The sequence below is a fragment of the Cornus florida genome, unplaced genomic scaffold, assembly GCF_030987335.1.
Source record: "Cornus florida cultivar Cherokee Brave unplaced genomic scaffold, ASM3098733v1 CherokeeBrave_3.0.0_Hap2_Chr05, whole genome shotgun sequence".
NCBI lineage: Eukaryota > Viridiplantae > Streptophyta > Magnoliopsida > Cornales > Cornaceae > Cornus > Cornus florida.
In genome coordinates, this window is record NW_026775575.1 from 92,235,650 (window position 1) to 92,255,397 (window position 19,748).

At 31.7% G+C, this 19,748-nt stretch overlaps 1 protein-coding gene across 2 annotated transcripts; it reads left to right on the forward strand.

Annotated features, from left to right (window-relative positions):
- The first annotated feature begins 2,240 nt into the window (after nt 1-2,240).
- LOC132307630 (probable disease resistance protein At4g27220) lies at nt 2,241-19,358 on the forward strand. 2 transcript variants are annotated; one of them, XM_059805441.1, is made up of 4 exons: nt 2,241-2,641; nt 2,761-2,806; nt 11,833-14,768; nt 16,252-18,990. In XM_059805441.1, exon 3 carries the CDS (start codon nt 11,853-11,855, stop codon nt 14,751-14,753), a length of 2,901 nt encoding a protein of 966 aa, XP_059661424.1. In that variant the 5' UTR covers nt 2,241-2,641; nt 2,761-2,806; nt 11,833-11,852; the 3' UTR covers nt 14,754-14,768; nt 16,252-18,990. The 2 variants fall into 2 exon arrangements, with proteins under 2 accessions (XP_059661424.1, XP_059661423.1); XM_059805440.1 differs by lacking the exon at nt 16,252-18,990 and adding an exon at nt 19,007-19,358 and having other exon boundaries at nt 2,243-2,641.
- The last annotated feature ends 390 nt before the right edge of the window (nt 19,359-19,748 follow it).

A 19,748-nucleotide genomic window follows, 5' to 3' on the forward strand; every position in this document is an offset into this window, starting at 1 on the left:
CTAAGTGTGTCCAGTATCATCCTAGTCCATTATTTAAACCAGTTTGCATTATTAAAAACCTTAGAACACGTACCGATTAAACATGCTTAAGAAATCAAACACTGTAACAAAACTTGCAAGAACCGTAATTGAATTAATTCAACGCATACAGATATTCAATTTAACATAATAATAAACATGCACAATTCAGTTAATGAACCATTAAAACCCTAGAGCCTATCTAGGTGCACAGAACACATGCCAACGGGAGAGAGAAAGAAAATAACTTGGCTGTGATTTCAGTTATGAAATCTAGGCGTCGTCTCTAAGTTTCCGACAATACTGAATACAGTCAATCCTCCTACTCCTCCGTCTTTAATCCACAATCAACCTCCTTGGTCCTCTCTGTTTTCCTCTCAAGCCGCTCTTTGTTCTTTCAAGCCTCTCTTACGTGAGCCAACTTTAGGTTTATGTTTCTGTGTTATGTTCTTCAAAACCCTAAGCTAAAACGTAATGGTGTATTTATAGGCTTAGAAACATATAACCCTAATTCTAACTAAAACCCTAGTTCATGTATAATTAGAGACAAAACCCTAATTAAATCCTAGTCGGCCCATAGAATAAAACCTAAGTTATAATCTATGTCGGCTAAACAAACGTGACTTCTAAAAGAAAACCCCAAGTAAATAACGTATTTAAATACTCGTTTAACTTATGTACATAATTAAACAACTATAATAAATCAATTAAAAACACATAATAAATAAAAATAATTTACCAATTAAATCAAATAATTTAATTAAATCAAATAATCCAAATAATTCAACTAATTCAAATAATTCAAATAATAACAATTAATTCAAATAACCAAGCAACAAAACAATTAAATAATTAAAAATGCAACAAAATACTTAATTAAAATATCAGGACTATCCTTTTAAAATTAGGGGTATTACAGTGGTGGTGCTGGAATGTGATGATGTTGGCTGTGGTGGCAGTGGCGAATGGTTGCGATTAGGGGCGGCGGCGGCGGCGATGGTGGTAGTGGTGGAAGGTAGCGATGACGATGGTAGAAGGTGGAAATGGTGGAAGGTCACAATGGCGGTGGTGGAAGGTGGTGGTAGTGGCAAAAGGTAGTGATGGAAAGTGGTGGTGGTTGGTGGCGGTAGTGGTGGAGCATGATGGTGGAAGATGGCAGTGGCAATGGTGGTGGTGGTGTTAGAAGGTGATAGTGGAATGTGGTAGTGGTAATGGTAGTGGTGGTGGAATATAGGACAATTTTGTTAATTTATGAAAAGTATATGGGCAAATTAGTAAAATAACAAATTTATTCTTAAAAAAATAAAAAAAAAATTGACTTCTGAAAATGAGGTTTCAAAAGCAACATTTTCTTACTTCTTTAAAATGGACTTTCTGACCATTGGCTTTTCGAGAAAGCCCTTTAGATATATGTAACGAAACATTAAAAAAAAATTCAAATGGACTTTTCAAACTTGGAAGGACTCTTTGAGGCTTCAGGAAGCTCCACCAAACATGGCTTGAAATCCTCTTCGCATACCAGAAGGACTTTTCTCTCTATTGGGCTCCTACATGTTGTAATTCCATAGGCCATAATATTGGCAAATAGGCCTTGCATTATAAGTAAAGTGATATGCGGTGGCCTATTTTCCCAGTTGACTTGTCTCAGCCCTTGAAGCTGAAGTCTCCTCCCCTTCCCTTTAGCCCTCTTTGTAGCCCGAAAAAAAAATAATAATACGGATTAATAATAAAAAGGGTAAATTGCATTGACACTCTTTGATGTTTTGGTCAATGTCACTAAGATGTGGGTCAATGCCTTTTTTTATCAATGACACCCTATGTGGTTTCAAATGTCATATTTGTCACTGTTTATTTAATTCAATTAATTTACAAAATATAAGCCAAGTTAATTGACAAAATTACTCTCATCATTAAGCCTCTTTCTCTACCATAATCTTTAACTTTTTTTTTTTTTTTAATTCAATTTATTACCTAGCCGCCGACACTCACTTGTTCTCTTCCCGATTTTGGACATGGCTGATTTTTTTTTATTTTTTATTTTTTTTATTTGTGGTGGGTCTAGGCTAACCTTGGTTGTTTTTAATTTTTTTTCTACTCTGCTGGTGGTTGTTGTGGTGTGGTTTGGGTGTAGTTGTGGTGGTTATGGTGATGTCTACGTTTTCAAAGTGTTTCAAAATTTGGATTTTTATTTTTTCTATTGTAGTGGTGATGGTGATTCTGGTAATGTCTTGGTGTGTTGCTGGTGTTGCCTTGGTGTGGAGGTGGCGGTGGTGTTGTTTTGGTATGGTGGTGGTTTTGGTGGTGTTTTGAACATATAAGTATGGGTTGGTCATGGCCGTTTAAAATTTTTTTTTTCTACTACGGTGTTTGGGCATAGAGGGGGTATTGAAACTTTAGGAGGTGTCAGTGTAATTTATTTAAAAATAAAAATAAAAATAAAAATAAAAAAATAAAAAAAATTCCTTCTTGGAATCTCCTACCTGGAAACACCGTCTGAACTCACAGTATAAGATACTGAATTTGACTTGTTGGTCATCATCCAAAATAAGTATCGACTTTTTATCTGTTTGCTGGCCAGTGGCAACTCGAGTTTTGTAAAAGGATAGGGAAAATTCAGGCGCAGGTGTAGTGTCTTTGAATCACATTTATTTATTGATTATTCATCTCTAACTAGGACAGTTCCTTATCTTTCTCCTGCTCTGATTCTGATCTGCTGTCTTTTGCAATCTAATCGAAGTGCAGGATTTGAAGATTGAAGTCTAGGGTTCTAGAGTACCGGTCAACTTAGGTATGTTATCTGCCTTAATTTTTATTTATTTATTTATTTTTGTAGATCTGCTTAATTTTCTATATATTTCTACCTGGTTACTATTATATATATTTTTTAAAAAATACAAAATTAAGATCAGGCATGCTATGGTTATTTTTATTGCATCAAATTAAAGATTGATTTCCAGGGGTATGGTGTAATTTTCACCATCAAACACATCCCACTGGATCTGTGAAATAGCTAGCTAGTTTATTGGGGGAAAAGAATTGCAGAAGCTCAGTTGACCTTCATATGATTGGTCAAGCAACTTAGCAACCAAATTCCAAATCACATGTATTCAAGTGGATCCCTAGCCTAACTAAATTGTACAGTTAGGATTAATTTATTCCGTTTATTATGGATCCATATGTTTACCTACCTTGTGCCAGAATCTTATTTATGGGTATCATTAGATAATAATAATTACCGTATTATTGTGACTACTATACATCATATTTGCAAATATAGTAAAAATTACAAAATACACATTCTACCAAAAATGAGTCATAGATGTGGTTAAGTTGGGTTTTGGGTTGATAGATCAGATAAGGTCTTGTTGATGGTTTTTATTTTTTTATTTTAAATATAGGTGATTTGTCAAAGTAAGAGATACTGTATAGGAAAAATTAGACTTTGGTGACTAAATTGAAACAAAATTGTTATACAGTGTTCGTTGAGAAAAGATGAATAGTTACCAATTTTAAAATTTAATAACTAGCAAGTGACCATTTGATAGTTTATTACTTAAATATTCTTCTTGTAATACATTATTTTTTAATTGAACAAATTTACCTTATACATTAAACACAATTAAACATATTAAATTATTACACATACACTGTTTTACCATAATAATAAAGTGAGATGTTACTAGGAAAATGTGATGACTACTTTATTACATGGGTAGTTATATAATATACAATACACATATAGGTATAATTTGATAGGTGTGGGGTTTAGAAACTCCTGATTGATATTATTAATATATATGACATATAAACTTCAAGTTGATATAAATAAGTAATATTTGTATTTAGTTTTGGTTATGTGCTTAGTTCTGACTACGGTGAAGAATTTTGAAAAAAAGATAAAGTTTACAAAAACCCTAATTTCAAGAGATGAGGTTAGTAAAGAAACTTAATGTTTTAATTGGTAAGTTTGCAAACTAAAAAAGAAAAAAGAGAAGGTTGGATGAGAAAGAGAGGATGATGAATCCAAAGGCAATTTTACCATCTAAAAATTATTTTTAAAATGTGTAATAAATAAGTAAATATTTTGACCAAATTATTCTTAATGGTCACTCGTTAGCAATTAAGTTTCAAAATTGGTGGCTTTTCATCTTTTCTCGACTTTGGGGTCACTTTTGAACAAATTTGTTTAGGTTTGGTCATCAAAATCTAATTTTCCCTACTGTATATGGAAGAGTTAAAATTGTCCACGGGATTCATTATATTTATTTATTTATTATTTCTTTGGTTATGCCTTGCGAAAGAATTAATTTTTGAAAACTGGGGATAATTACTTTAAATTGATTTCACCCTACATGTGGAGTCGTATCACTTCATGGGAAAAAAATAAACTATAATAAACAAAAATGTATACTAATCAAGTCCTCATATGACAAATATATCTTTCTAAACTTCGATACATAATCGTCATAATCTGTTGAAGGTTTTTTGATTTGTTATTTGTGTAAACTATAATTATTCGTATTAAGCCATTCATCACAAATAAATATGAATATTAAACTTTAATCGACCATTATGATTAGGCCACTTTGGTAGCTACTAACCCACACATAATATGAATATTAAATTAACTAGTAATTAATTAATTATTAATTTACCCATTTAACATTATACACACATACTCATAATTGTCGATTAAAATTTCATTAACTTTGATCTCAAAAACTTAATAGTCCGAAATTTCATTGAAAATATCATTTTATTTTATATACATAATAAAATATATTATTTTATTTTCGGACTTAAAGATCATAATTGAATAAATTTAAAATTGATTCTACAATATGTATGTATGTTTGGATATGAAACAACAAGTTATTTGCATGTCTAATTTATTAGATTAAATTTCTAAACTCACAAATTATTCTAGAAATTCAAATTCCTGAAATAAATAAATCAATATATATATTTTATGTATTCAATAACTTTAATTTTAATTTATTTTAAATTAAAATTAGAATCTTCAAATCATTGGACAAATACTTATAACAATAATTTAAACCTCTTTAATAAAATAAATAAATACACAAACTTTGTGTATATATTAATTTTTAAATAATAATAATTATGAGTCTTTGTAATCCTTTCACAACTGACTGTTTCTATAAAACAATAGCAAGACAAATGCTATTATTATTATTATTATTATTATTATTTTAATTCAATGTTCTTTATTAGTCATGCACGAAAATCAATAACCTAAAACATTGAAGTTGTTTGTCTTACACACATTATGCATACGTTTGTACTATTATACATATGTAAACTATGTATCAGTAACCAACTTTCATAATTTAATTTTGACTCGGAAATTGAGATACCCAAACCCAAAAACCACACGGACTGATCTAAACATACGATTCTAAAAGAATGGATTGTACAATCATTTAATTTTAAATTTATACATATTATTTATGCAACTTTAATGAAAAATAATGAGTTCCTAAACCGTTAGCTCTGATACCACATGTAAACTATAATTATTCGTGTTAAGCCATTCATCACAAATAAACATGAATCCCATAATCTTAGAACTTCATGATTTTTACATATCTATAATGCATAAATAAATACTAGTTAGATATAAATACCTCGATTCACGATATCAATTCTTGTTGAGATTAAGTCCAACGTCCAGATCCTTTGGCTATGAACTAATCTGCAACTCTGATCAACAGGCAAAGGTGGAAACTTGTTTATTTCTCTTGGCCTTTTGCACACATAAAACTTTTACGTGTTGTTTCATTAATTGTACATGATTGATGGAGTATATGCACTTTTATAAAGGCAGAGAGAGGACCAGTTTTCCTTATAGTAACATAATTCTACTTTCCATCAAAGTAAGGAATAAGAAAGGAAAACACTTCTCCAATAAGTAATTACCAAAAAGGTAATTATAAGTTGACCAAAAATAAATAATATTAATTGATATCTATTTACTTACCCATCAAGTAATATGTCACATGTCCAAATCATGTGGGCCACAATTAAATAAATAATCTTACATTCTCCCACTTAGCACATATGATAATTTCTGTAGTGGTTTAGTAAAATAGTCATTAATTTGCACCATAAATCAGATTAACTCATTAAATTGGTCATCATAAATACCATGGTAAATAAATTACCAATGCGAGTCATGGCGGTTATATATCCTTAAATGACACAATCCTTTCCATGTACCACAACACTAGTAATCTATTCAACATAGTCTATAAATGAGAAGTATCAATAATGATCTAATAATAATGTCTTTTTCAAGACTATTCCTATTACCACTTATTAAAGCAATACGTACATGTACATTAATTAATAGGAAATATCAGAAACACATTTAATCAGCGCAAAATATCAAATATATATAAGCACTATTTAAGCAATCCACAATTAAAAAATAATCATCATTGACTACATTTAAGACCCATTCTTTCAACATGTTCTATAAATGTCTTGGATGGTAGTCCATTCATTAATGGATTGCAATCATAAGTTGTGTGCTTATAATTTCAATAGACATTCATTGTTTCTAAATATCTTCTTTAATAATAAAATATTTTAACTTTAGAATACCTATCATTTTTCATACAAGAAGATCAACAATTGCAGAATAAATTTTCAGCAATCTGAAAACGGTACCCATAACTCCAAGTCCTGAAATAAATTCTGCAACCATAAATTATAGCCTCAAAGCATGCTATAAATTAAAATTTCATAATAGACAAAGTAATCATAAATTATTTTGCACTTTTTCATAATATTGTTCCTTCAACCAAATCTTCTAGAACTCTTTTAATATATGCTTTATGAGACAATTCTAAAAACAAATCAATGTGATCTATAGTGAAATATTTCTATTCCTATCACATAGGATGCCTCATCCATATATTTCATTTCAAAGTTCTTAGAGATAACCTTTAGCTTCATATAATAAACTAAGATAACTACTAACAAATAAAATATCATCAATATATATAATCAGAAATATAAACTTACTCCCACTAACCTTCTATTATATACACTGATCAACAGTATTTTTCTTAAAACCAAAAGAAATAATGGTATCATTAAACTTAATATACCATTGTTAGGAAGTTTGTTTAAATCCATATATTGACATCTTAAGTTTACGGATCATGAATTCTTTACCTTCTAATATGAAGTCTTCAAGTTGTTTCATATGGACTTCCTCTTATAAACTCCTATTCATAAAAATTGTATTCACATCCATTTGATGTAACTCTAAATCATAATAAGCTACTAATGCCATGATATTTTAAAAGATTCCTTCTTAAATACTAGAGAGAAGATTTCTTTATAATCTCTTCATTCATGACACTAATCCATTTAGTAAAATCATTACTGTTAATGGTTTGTGAATATGTAACCGGATCCGTATATATCTCACTAAATATCAAAAACAGATTCTTGCAGATATATTACATAGTCATCCGGAATAGCAGATCTCCTTTCTTTTTGAGATCGTTTTAATGTTATTCCTTATAATTCTTCTACAATCTATTCATTGGTGATAATCTCATTATAGAGTTGTTGATCATTTAATTATTCTTCGTTGTTATACAGTTCAACAACTGAAGGAACAATTATTTCCTTATAAGTTATGGGTAAAGATATTTGTACCCTAACTTCTGAAATGATCAAATTCTTATTTTTATCACTCCCACTGATTTTACCATTCTTAATGAATCTGACATTACCGGTTTCAATAATTATCGTACTATGTTTCGGATAGTAAAACTTGTACCCTTTAGATTACTTAATATCCACAACATTATGGGTAACGAGGAATTACTTAACATAATCCTAACCAATTCCATAAGAGTACGATTACGCCTTACAGCTACACGCTTCTACTGTGGCATGTATAGCAAAGTGTATTGAGCACAAATGTCATATATTTCAAGGAGTTTAACAAACGGTTAGAGTATTAACCCGTTTCATCATACTTTCCATAATATTCACCACCTCTATATGACCTTATGATTTTCACTTTTCTATCTAATTGTTTTTCAACCTCACTTATGTATACTTCAAGAGTACCACTACTTGAGATTTTTCATACAACAAATAGATATATCCATAACATGAAAAATTAACTATAAAGGCGATAAAATACTTTTCTCCTTCAAAAGATGGAACATTAGAAGGTCTACAAATAATTTCAAGAAACGATGTACTTATTGTGACTCATTTCTTTGTGCGTTTAGTTTGTCTACCCTTAATACAATCTACACACACATCAAAATCAGTAAAGTTTAGATTCAAAAGAATCACATCCTTTACTAATTTTCCTAACATTTCACTAGATATTGACCTAGTCTTTTATGTCAAAGATAAATTTTCTATTAATTGAGTTACGCTTAATTCTAACATTATGATACAAGATCAAAAGGATTTTAATAAATAAACCATCAAATTTGAATTTACAGAAATCATCAACAATAATGCCATAACTCACAAATTATAATTTCTTAAATAAATATCATTACCAAATTTAAATGAAAAACCATTAACATAAAGTTTTTGAAATAAAATCAAATTATGGGAAATTGAATAAACATAAAATTTTTAAAATAATTTAAATAAAATCCACTGTCTAACATTAAACATAGTGTCACAATGATTTCAACAAAACTTTTTCCCAATTATCAAATAAGAAATTCTTATTTGAATTTGTGGTTTAGGCCATAAATTTTTTTTGCATTTATTAGAAACATAAACATTACTACTTAAATCAACCTATCATATATTAGAAAGAATTTCAATAAATAATTCGAAATATATAAAAGTCAAAAACTTACCATTCTTTTTTGAATCATTCTTTATATTTCATATAATCTTTCTAAAAGTGTTCAATACATTAATAACATTTTTTCATTACTACATTAATTTCTTTAGGTAGATTGACCTAAATCTTTTAATTTTGAGTGTTGCTCACTTATCGTCTGTTCTGACTTATTCCCAAATTTCTTTCTAACTTCTTGAGTCATCAAATGAACATAATGATTACCTTGCTACTTAAGTTTTGTCTCCTCATAAATTAACATAATGGTCAATTAAATCACTTTCCACTTGTCTGAATAGTGTTAATTTGAAATGACCCATACTAAATAGACAAGAAATTGAGAATAAATTGAATAAGAAAATTCTCATTCACAATCATCCATAAGGTTCTCAATTTTGCAGCAACATTAGTCATCTAAAAATACGATTATACATGGTACGAATACCAACAAAAAATCCATAGTAGTTATATCAATTAATAATTTTCGTTTTAGATATTTATCTACAACACGAAAACATTCTTATAATCAAATATTCCTTAGCACTATCACTATGAGGAACAATTATTCGCATAACCATAATGCTTAATCTGTTCGATCTCTCCCAAGCTTTATAGAGAATCTTTTCTTCCTCACTGTTTTTATCAGTAATAACAGTAAGTTTCTCAATTTAAAATGATAAATTAAGATTTAATACATCTAAATTTTGAACTCAACTTACTCATTTCATTATGAGAAGTTAGTTATATTGAGAATCAGAACAGATGTAGCATGCGCATTAAGGGATGTAATAAAACAAATATAATAAGATAAAATCTTAACAACAATAATGTTTTGAGTTAACAACACGTATGTATAACTTAAAAATATAAATACAATTTATAACTATAGTACCCCTTTGGGTGGCAACTATAAAATAATAATAATGATACTTACATGTATTTATATATATACCTTTATTGGTGATGCATTATTTAATTAAACAAATAAGTTACCTTTGGATATCCTATATTTACCTAATTAAAAAAAAAAAACATACGACCCTTTAATTTTTATTTAATCACTTAAAAATCAATTCCCTTTGAGGAATTATTTCTCATAATTAAATAAAATTAATATTCATGAATATCACAAAAAATTATAAGTATTATAATTCATGAAATATTGCAATTATATTTACTACTAAAATTAATATTCATCAACTATTATGGTTAGGCCACTTTGGTAGCCACCAACCTTTATATAATATGAATATTAAATTAGATAGTAACTAATTTATGATTAATTATGTCTATTACAAAAATTAATATTCATCAATCATTATGATTGGGCCACTTTAGCAGCTACCAATCTTCACATAATATGAATATTAAATTAGACAGTAATTAATTCATCATTAAGTTATATTTACTACTAAAATTAATATTCATCGACCATTATGGTTAGGCCATTTTGGTAGCTACTAATCCACACATAATATGAATATTAAATTAACCAGTAATTAATTAATTATTAATTTACCCATTTAACATTATACACACATACTCATAATTGTCGATTAAAGTTTAAGCAACTTCGATCTCAAAAACTTAATAGTCCGAAATTTCATTGAAAATATCTTTTTAATTTATATACATAATAAAATATATTATTTTATTTTCGGACTTAAAGATCATAATTGAATCAATTTAAAATTGATTATACAATATGTATGTATGTTTGGATACGAAACAACAAGTTATTTGCATGTCTAATTTATTAGATTAAATTTCTAAACTCACAAATTATTCTAGAAATTCAAATTCCTGAAATAAATAAATCAATACATATATTTTATGTATTCAATAACTTTAATTTTAATTTATTTTAAATTAAAATTAGAATCTTCAAATCATTGGACAAATACTTATAACAATAATTTAAACCTCTTTAATAAAATAAATAAATACACAAACTTTGTGTATATATTAATTTTTAAATAATAATAATTATGAGTCTTTGTAATCCTTTCACAACTGACTGTTTCTATAAAACAATAGCAAGACAAATGCTATTATTATTATTATTATTATTTTAATTCAATGTTCTTTATTAGTCATGCACGAAAATCAGTAACCTAAAACATTGAAGTTGTTTGTCTTACACACATTATGCATACGTTTGTACTATTATACATATGTAAACTGTGTATCAGTAACCAACTTTCATAATTTAATTTTGGCTCGAAAATTGAGGTACCCAAACCCAAAAACCACACGGACTGATCTAAACATATGATTCTAAAAGAATGGATTATATAATCATTTAATTTTAAATTTATACATATTATTTATGCAACTTTAATGAAAAATAATGAGTTCATAAACCGTTAGCTCTGATACCACATGTAAACTATAATTATTCGTGTTAAGCCATTCATCACAAATAAATATGAATCCCATAATCTTAAAACTTCATGATTTTCACATATCTATAATGCATAAATAAATACTAGTTAGATATAAATATTTCGATTCACGATATCAATTCTTGTTGAGATTAAGTCCAACGTCCAGATCCTTTGGCCATGAACTAATCTGCAACTCTGATCAACAGGCAAAAGTGGAAACTGGTTTCTCTCTCTTGGCCTTTTGCACACATAAAACTTTTATGTGTTGTTTCATTAATTGTACATGATTGATGGAGTATATGCACTTTTATAAAGGTAGAGAGAGGACCAGTTTTCCTTATAGTAACATAATTCTACTTTCCATCAAAGTAAGGAATAAGAAAGGAAAACACTTCTCCAATAAGTAATTACCAAAAAGGTAATTATAAGTTGATAAAAAATAAATAATATTAATTGATATCTATTTACTTACCCACCAAGTAATATGTCACATGTCCAAATCATGTGGGCCATAATTAAATAAATAATCTTACAATTTGAGTGTATTATATGACCTCTTGGTTTCAGGTTGTGCTACCGCTAAGAAGATGTTCTTGCTAAGCAAGTTCGGCTGTTGTGATGATGAGATGCAAACTCTCATAAGCAAAATTAAATTATTGAGCAGCCGACAGACTGATGTAATTGCAATGCTGCAAGATGCAGAGTTTCGGACGAGAAAGAAACGAAAGAGAGAGGTTGAGAATTGGTTGGATGAAGTGCAAAAGAAGATGAATGAATTTAAAAGTCTGGAACAAGATGTACAACGAACCAATTCTATTTTTCAAAATCCACCTTTGAAAAAACGTGCTGAGAAAATGATAAATGAAGTGACAGAACTTGTTGAGCAAGGTAGATTCCCCGAGGGACTGGTACTCAATGTGCATGACACCAAGGTCGCGCCATTATTGACAGAAAATTTAGTGGGACAACAATTTGAACAAATTTTGAAAAACGTTATGAATTGCTTAACGAGAGATGATATCAAGCGCATTGGAATTTATGGAATGGGGGGATCGGGGAAAACAACCTTGGCAACACATGTTCATAATTTACTTCTACAAAATTCTGGCCGTGTTCACTGGCTCACTGTATCTCAAGATTGGAGCATTGATAAATTGCAGAATGACATTGCCAATATATTGGGGTTGGATCATCTCTCAAGGGAGAATGAAAGGAAGAGAAGGGCAGCCAAAATCTCAGAAGCAATATTGAAAATAAAGAATAAATTTGTACTCATTTGGGATGATGTGTGGGAAAAGTTTAGTCTACAAGATGTGGGAATTCCTGAAAGTATGGATGGATGCAAGTTGATTTTTACTACTCGCTTGCAGGACGTGTGCCATAAGATGGGATGCCAAGAAAAAATTGAAGTAAGACCTCTTTCTGACTATGAAGCGTGGGAATTATTTGTGGCGAAACTTGTGCCAGAGGGGATTGAAGTTCCATGGCAAAAAAATCCACAAATAAAAGAAATTGCAATGTCCATGGCAGAAAAATGTGGTGGTCTGCCACTTGGGATAATAACAATGGGTGGAAGCATGAGGGGGGTGGATGATACCCGGGAATGGAGGAATGCATTGGAAGAACTGGAAGTATCCATGATGAGGCAGAAAGACATGGGAGCAGAGGTGTTCCCTATATTGAGATTTAGCTATAGTCGCTTAAGGGATGAATTGCAGTGTTGTTTCTTGTATTGCGTGCTCTACCATGAAGATTGTAAAATTGAAAGAGAGGGATTGATAGAAAAATTCATTGCAAATGGACTAATAGATAAAAGAAAGACGAGGCGATCACAGTTTGACAAAGGTCACACTATGTTAAGTGAACTTGAGAACGCCTGCTTGCTTGAAAATTGTAGGGATGGCTATGGTAGGAGATGCGTAAAGATGCATGATTTGATGAGAGAGATGGCACTGGAGATTGCAAGATGTCGATGCATGGTAAAAGTTGCTGTGTATTTGGAGGAAATGCCAGATGAGAAGGAATGGAAGGAAGATCTGGAGAGTATTTCCTTGATGCATAATTCCATAAAAGAAATTCCAACAGGCATGTCACCAAGGTGTCCTGAATTATCAACCTTGTTATTGAATAACAACAGTGGTCTAAAACAGATTCCATATAGTTTTTTCACACAAATGAGTGCCCTTCGTGTTCTCGATTTATCCTATACTGGAATTGTGGATTTGCCTAGTAATGTATCGGACTTGGAGAATCTCACTGCATTGTTTCTTACGGGGTGCAAAGAACTCAGATATGTGCCTCCTTTGGGAAAACTTGGGGCATTACAGTTGTTGGACCTCACTGGTACTTGTATTGAAGAAGTACCGCAAGGTATGGACATGGAAGTCATAAAATCAAGTCTGAAGGTGTTGCCTCGTGGGATGTTAGCCGAACTCTCAAGCCTCCAAGTTCTTCGAACTGGTCTTCAAATTAAGGTACGAGGAGTGGAATTGGAGAGGTTGGGGCGGTTGGAAGAATTTGAAGGGCGGCTGTGCAGTATGTCTGATTTTAATGGATTTGTTAAATCCAATGTGTGTAGGCAGTTGAACATCTGCCGTCTTCACGTAGGCAATTTTGAAGGTTATAAAGATGAACCATGTAAATATGGTATAGTAGTGAAGTTTAGAAATTGCAGTCTGAAGAATGAAGGAGAAGGTGGGCTTTTGGAGCTGCCACACAACATTCAATACCTGGAAATTGATGGATGCCACCATATCAGTAGCTCATGTGATGTTCCTCCCTCATTGATCAAGAATGCAAAAGACTTGAAAGAATGTGGAATCTATGACAGTGATGGGATAGAGTGCATACTGTCACAAGTTGAAGAAGAGTTTCCAAGTTGCGGTCCACTCCTTCAAAGCCTTGAGATATTGAGACTTTATCACTTGCCGAAATTAAGTGGGCTGATTAAGTACAGTAGTAGGGGAGGAGTAACTGCAACTCCTCCACCTGGCACCCTTTCCAATCTTAAAGTGCTGAGAATTGAAAGTTGTGGCAAAATGAAGAAGCTGTTTACGCCTAGGTTACTGCAGCACCTCTTAAACCTTGAAACTATTGATGTCTCTTGCTGTTATGGAATGGAGGAGATTATAGGAGATGATGAAGACGAACTAATGGGTGCAAGCAACAACCATCTTTCTTCTTCTTTTTCTTCCATTTTCTCCCTTCCAAAGTTAAGGCATTTGAGGCTGTTTTTTCTCGGAGAATTGGAAAGCATCTGCAGGGGGTTTATGGCTTGTGATTCGCTTGAAGTTATTTCAATAATGGATTGTGGAAAGCTGAAGAGGCTCCCTTTCTCTCTGCCCCTTGTTAATGGCCAACCTTCTCCTCTCATCTCTCTTAAAAACATCAATATAACTGGAAGACAAGAAGGATGGTGGGAATCACTGGAGTGGGACCACCCCAATGCTAAGGATATTCTTCAACCATTCATTAGTTATTCTTGGTAGCGGCTCCATGCACGGGTAAAACATTCTTCTCCACTTCAATCCTTCTCTTTCAAAAAGTTTTAGATTCTCATCTTTTTCTTATAAATTAATAATAACAAAAGATTTCCTTCCCCCTCTTTTAAAATCCGTATACGTGATTTAGTAACAACTGGGTTGACGAAGGCAAGCTGCTCAATTAAATGCCAAGCTACAACATCCTTTCTTTCACATTTTACCTCTTTCAATTTGTCTTTAAAATAAGTGGTGTCTGGTGAGACACATCCTTTATATATATATTCCTTAAAATAAAAAAATAAATAAAGATGTTTTTTCCACAATACAACTCCATAAAAATGATTGTATATGTTAATGTGTGCACTACTAACTGCTTAACTTTTAGGCCTGTATGTTCAACTATTTTCCAGAAAGTATATTCTCTCTCTATAACAATCACGTTTTCTAACCTTCTTGATGTAGGACAATTTTATCTACTTTGTAATTTTTATTATTTTGATTTCTTATTTATTTTATTTTTATATATATTTTTTTTATAGGAAGTGTAGTTTTATTAAATTTCTTTGAAGAATTGTTTTCCTTTTACTATTAGGTTTCTTTTATGTTTTAGTTTTCTTCTAAAGTTAGGTTTCTATTATTATAAATAAGTGTAATGCAAAGTGTAGAATTAACTTTTATTCATTCAATTATTAAATAATATATCAGATTTCTCTGAATTTTCTTTTCGTTTTATGGATTCAAAACACCCAACTTGTGGATTCAAGGTAACCTATTCCTCGTGAATAAATTTATCGCTTCCGCTTACGTCAAGTTCGGATTCAAGGTAACCTATTCCTCGCGAACAAATTTATCGCTTCCGCTTACGTCAGTTGGTATCAGAGTCTTATCTTTTCCTGATGGCAGATGAACGTGGTGATGACAAATTCGTTGCCAACGAAGATCGACAGAGAGAGAGGCTCCTTTTAGAGCCGAATTTCAAGACTATCAACGTGAAACCCAGTAATCATTGCTTGAATATCTTGCAATGTTTGCTGGGTTTCACTTTGATAGTCTTGAAATTCGGCTCTAAAAGGAGCCTCTCTATGTCGATCTTTGTAGGGAGCAAGGTTGCCATCACCACGTTTATCTACCATCAAACTAGGAAAAAGGGAAAGACAAGGCTCTGATACCAACTGACGTAAGCGGAAGCAATAAATTTGTTCACGAGGAACATGTTACCTTGAATCCACAAGGTGGGTGTTTTGAATCCACAAAACGAAGGAAGATCAAAGGTTGCGTAATGACGTAGATCGTGTTCATCCTGTTCGTAATCACATTCCCTTCCCTCCGCATAGTCAGTCAGCCTATGAGGAAACTGTGTTTGGGGATCATAGAGAGGCACGAAGATATAATGATTATAGGGATTATGATTCTAGGAATTTTCCTCCTAGTTTTGATGGTCTCTTTCATGTTGAAGATTTGCTAGATTGGTTGGAAGATTTTGATGAGTTCTTTGATTACTTAGGGATTCCAGAGGATAGGAAGGTGGCACTCATCGCGTACAAATTGAAGGGAAGAGCTTCTAATTGGTGGGAACAATTGCAGGTTACTCGTGTACGACAAAGAAAAAGCACCGATACGATCTTGGTTGAAGATGAAACGTCTTTTGAAAACCAAGTTTCTTCCACTAGATTGCATTCGAAGCCTCGACCTCCTCCAATGGACAAGTTTACACGAGAGAAAAATTGTGTCCAAGAAAGGGAATCTAAAAAAAATTGTTTCGAAGAGAAGAAAGAAATAGATAACAAGAATGAAGATCAAAGTAATTTTGTTCAAGTAACAAGTGATGTTATAGAGGTCGATCAAAAGAAAAATTGTGTTGCTCCACTTCTTATTGTTACAGATTATACAATTAAGGGACTTAATACGGTGGAAGAAGATGACACTGAAAAACAATTAGTTGTTGAAAGTGAGCAATATGGATCGGTTCAAGATCCGCTTGATGAAGTTTTCAAATTAAACAACGTTGAGGAGGATGTGGAAGAGTTGATTGGTGAGTTAATTGGTGATGTAGCAAGTCTAGAGTCTACCATTTGTGAAACAAGAGTTACGCGGGATTCGGAAACAGTTGATTTTAATTGTGATTAACTCCTTTAATGACCTAGATCTAATTATTAGGTCAACTTGCTCAATTTATGATTGGTTAAATTATATAATCAATTTAAACATCCACAATCACAAATATATGAAAAGTGAAGTAAGTTAGAGTTAGAGAGATTGCACCAGGATTTTAGCGAGGAAACCCCAGTTGGTAAAATACGTCAACTGTTATGAGAAAAACCTCGTGGACTACTCAGTCCAAAGTAAACCAATCCACTATGCTTGAAACAAAGTATACCGAACTTTGACTCTGGCTCACACCCTATCGTTCTACACCATACCAACCGCTGACGATCCTCTGGCTTTGCGACTCCTCGTCCAACAGCAACTTGATCTCAAATTGACACTTGATATTTGTAGAAGAGTAACAGGTAGATCAGACAACACTCCACGAATGCTCTAACCCTTTCAAAGTGTGATTGCGTTTACTTTTCTTCTTCAAGATCTGAACTCGATGTAGAAGAATTAAATCCTACTTTTCATCTGGAATATCTGAATCTTCAGTATAGCTCCAATTTTGATGAGATAGAGAACAACACCATTAAATCACTCATGAATATACGTGTATGCTCTCATAAATAAATTCAAAATAATCAGATTTGATTTTCTGAATTTTCTCTCTCTAGAAGGCTTTCTCAAAATATAGAATTGATTTTCCCTAAACCATCATAAACCAATGTATATGACATGGTTTATATAGAGTTTTGAAAGCCCTAATCCCTTAGAAAATATGATAAATTTCATGCATAGAACTTAGAAGGAAGTTGGGATAAAAAAGGAAACATTCAAAAGAAGGAAATTGAAGTTAGAATAGTACCAGGACGTCTTGAACCTGTTCGATTAATCTTGAACCGGTTCAAGATGGATAGACTCTAAAATCGCCACTCTGTTGAAATTGAACCTATTCAATAAATTTTGAACCAGTTCAAGTTGAACCTGTTCGATAAATTTTGAACCAGTTCAAGTTGAAACTGTTCGATAAATCTTGAACTAATTCAAGATTGACAGAATGTAAAATCTTGTTCAAAACCTTTCAAAACCCTTCCTAAATGTTCTCACTACCTCTCAAAACTTCTTCTAACATTGTTCTCATCATCTCGGAGTGTAGTATATTTTGAACACTTAATCTTCTTCAAATCCACATCCGATCTTCCATATTTGAAATTTGTAATCGAAAAATTACAACTCAATCGGACTTGTTTTGGCAACGAAATTAGCCAATTACAAAAATATATCTCACACCATTCTCACGGATAAAACAAAGAATTTTTAATTAGGTGACCCTTATGACTTTACTGGTGTCATCGTAGTGGGGCCCTCTATTGGCAATTTAAGCTTCACTCCGATTTCTTCTTTAACGAATCTGTCATTATCCATGGGTTGCAATGAAAACTTGATTGCAAGCAATTGGCCAATTGATTATCAGGATGGTTACCCGCTGCCATGCAATAATCTTAAGCCTTTAACTTTGGTTCCTTTGCCGAAGAAAGTGGCCATTCAGGTTCATAGTAGGAGTGATCTCTTGTGCAATTCAATGACTACTGGTGAGGCAAATCGGGGACAGACCATGGTATTTTTAAAGCGTGAATTTTTCCGTATCATGATTGAAGACGTTTTTGCAGCTTTAAGGTCAAGTTATTGGTATCAAATTTTATTCATATTAATACATGACGAGTCGCAGCGTAACTTGAGGATGAATTTTCTTCGAAGCGGTGGGGACTGATGTAGGACAATTTTATGTACTTAGTAATTTTTATTATTTAAATTCCTTATTTATTTTATTTTTATATTTTTTATAGGAAGTGTAGTTTAATTAAATTTGTTTGAGGAATTGTTTTCCTTTTATTATTAAGTTTCTTTATGTTTTAGTTTTCTTCTAAAGTTAGGTTTCTATTATTATAAATAAGTGTAATGCAGAATGCAGAATTAACTTTAATTCATTCAATTATTAAATAATATATCAGATTTTTTTTAAATTTTCTTTTTGTTTTGTTTTTGTTTTGTGGATTCAAAATACCCACCTTATGAATTTAAGATAATTTGTTCCTCGTGAACAAATTTATGCTTTCGCTTACGTCACTTCTTCTAACATCTTATTGTCTAATATTTATGGGTTTCAGGGAGTACTAGATAACCAAAGCATTACCAACTCAGAATCACATCTCAGGCGTTGGCCGTCCCCAGTAGGAAAAAACAGAGACGATGTGAACAAAGCCTCTTGGTGGAGCAACAGAAAGGCAAAGGCAGGCAATATACAAATTTTTTGATCCTTTCACAAATGAGCACATGGTTTCTTTCCTTAAACTTCTTAGCTTATACTTGGATCATTTGCATACTTCATTTTGTTCTGTATTTTTATGCATTCATTTTGCTCATATGAATCTCTGGTTTCTCCGAACTATGCCGATAATAATCTACAGGAAAAAAGTTTGTTCAAGAAATAAAATTCCCAGATAACAATGAGTTTAATTAGAGTTGCATCATTTCGTCAATGTGGTTGATAGATTCAAAACTAGACACCTGGTTAATGATTGAAAATTGTTCTGTTTTCTGTTCCCCCTTTCGGATGTGAAACAAAGACTCTAAAGAAGCAATAAATCACCGGATCGTTTTGGTCCAAAGAGTTTACGTAGAAAACATTTAACATCAACAACAAAGCATACAAACAAGTGAGCACACGACCCTGCACAAATGTTCCTGAATTGTAAGAATCAAGAAAAAGGTCACAGACATTGTCCATCAATCAGAGGATTTGAACTACTTCGAAAGCGCATATATTTTGCAACTTTACAGAGTCATTTGCAATTACTAAAAAAAAAAAAAAAAACACTTCTCGATCTCAAAGAAGCCTTGGCAATATAT

Bases quoted from the DNA above. Each gene is read 5' to 3' on its own strand.
- LOC132307630 (XM_059805441.1), top strand. From the start codon at position 11,853: ATGTTCTTGCTAAGCAAGTTCGGCTGTTGTGATGATGAGATGCAAACT.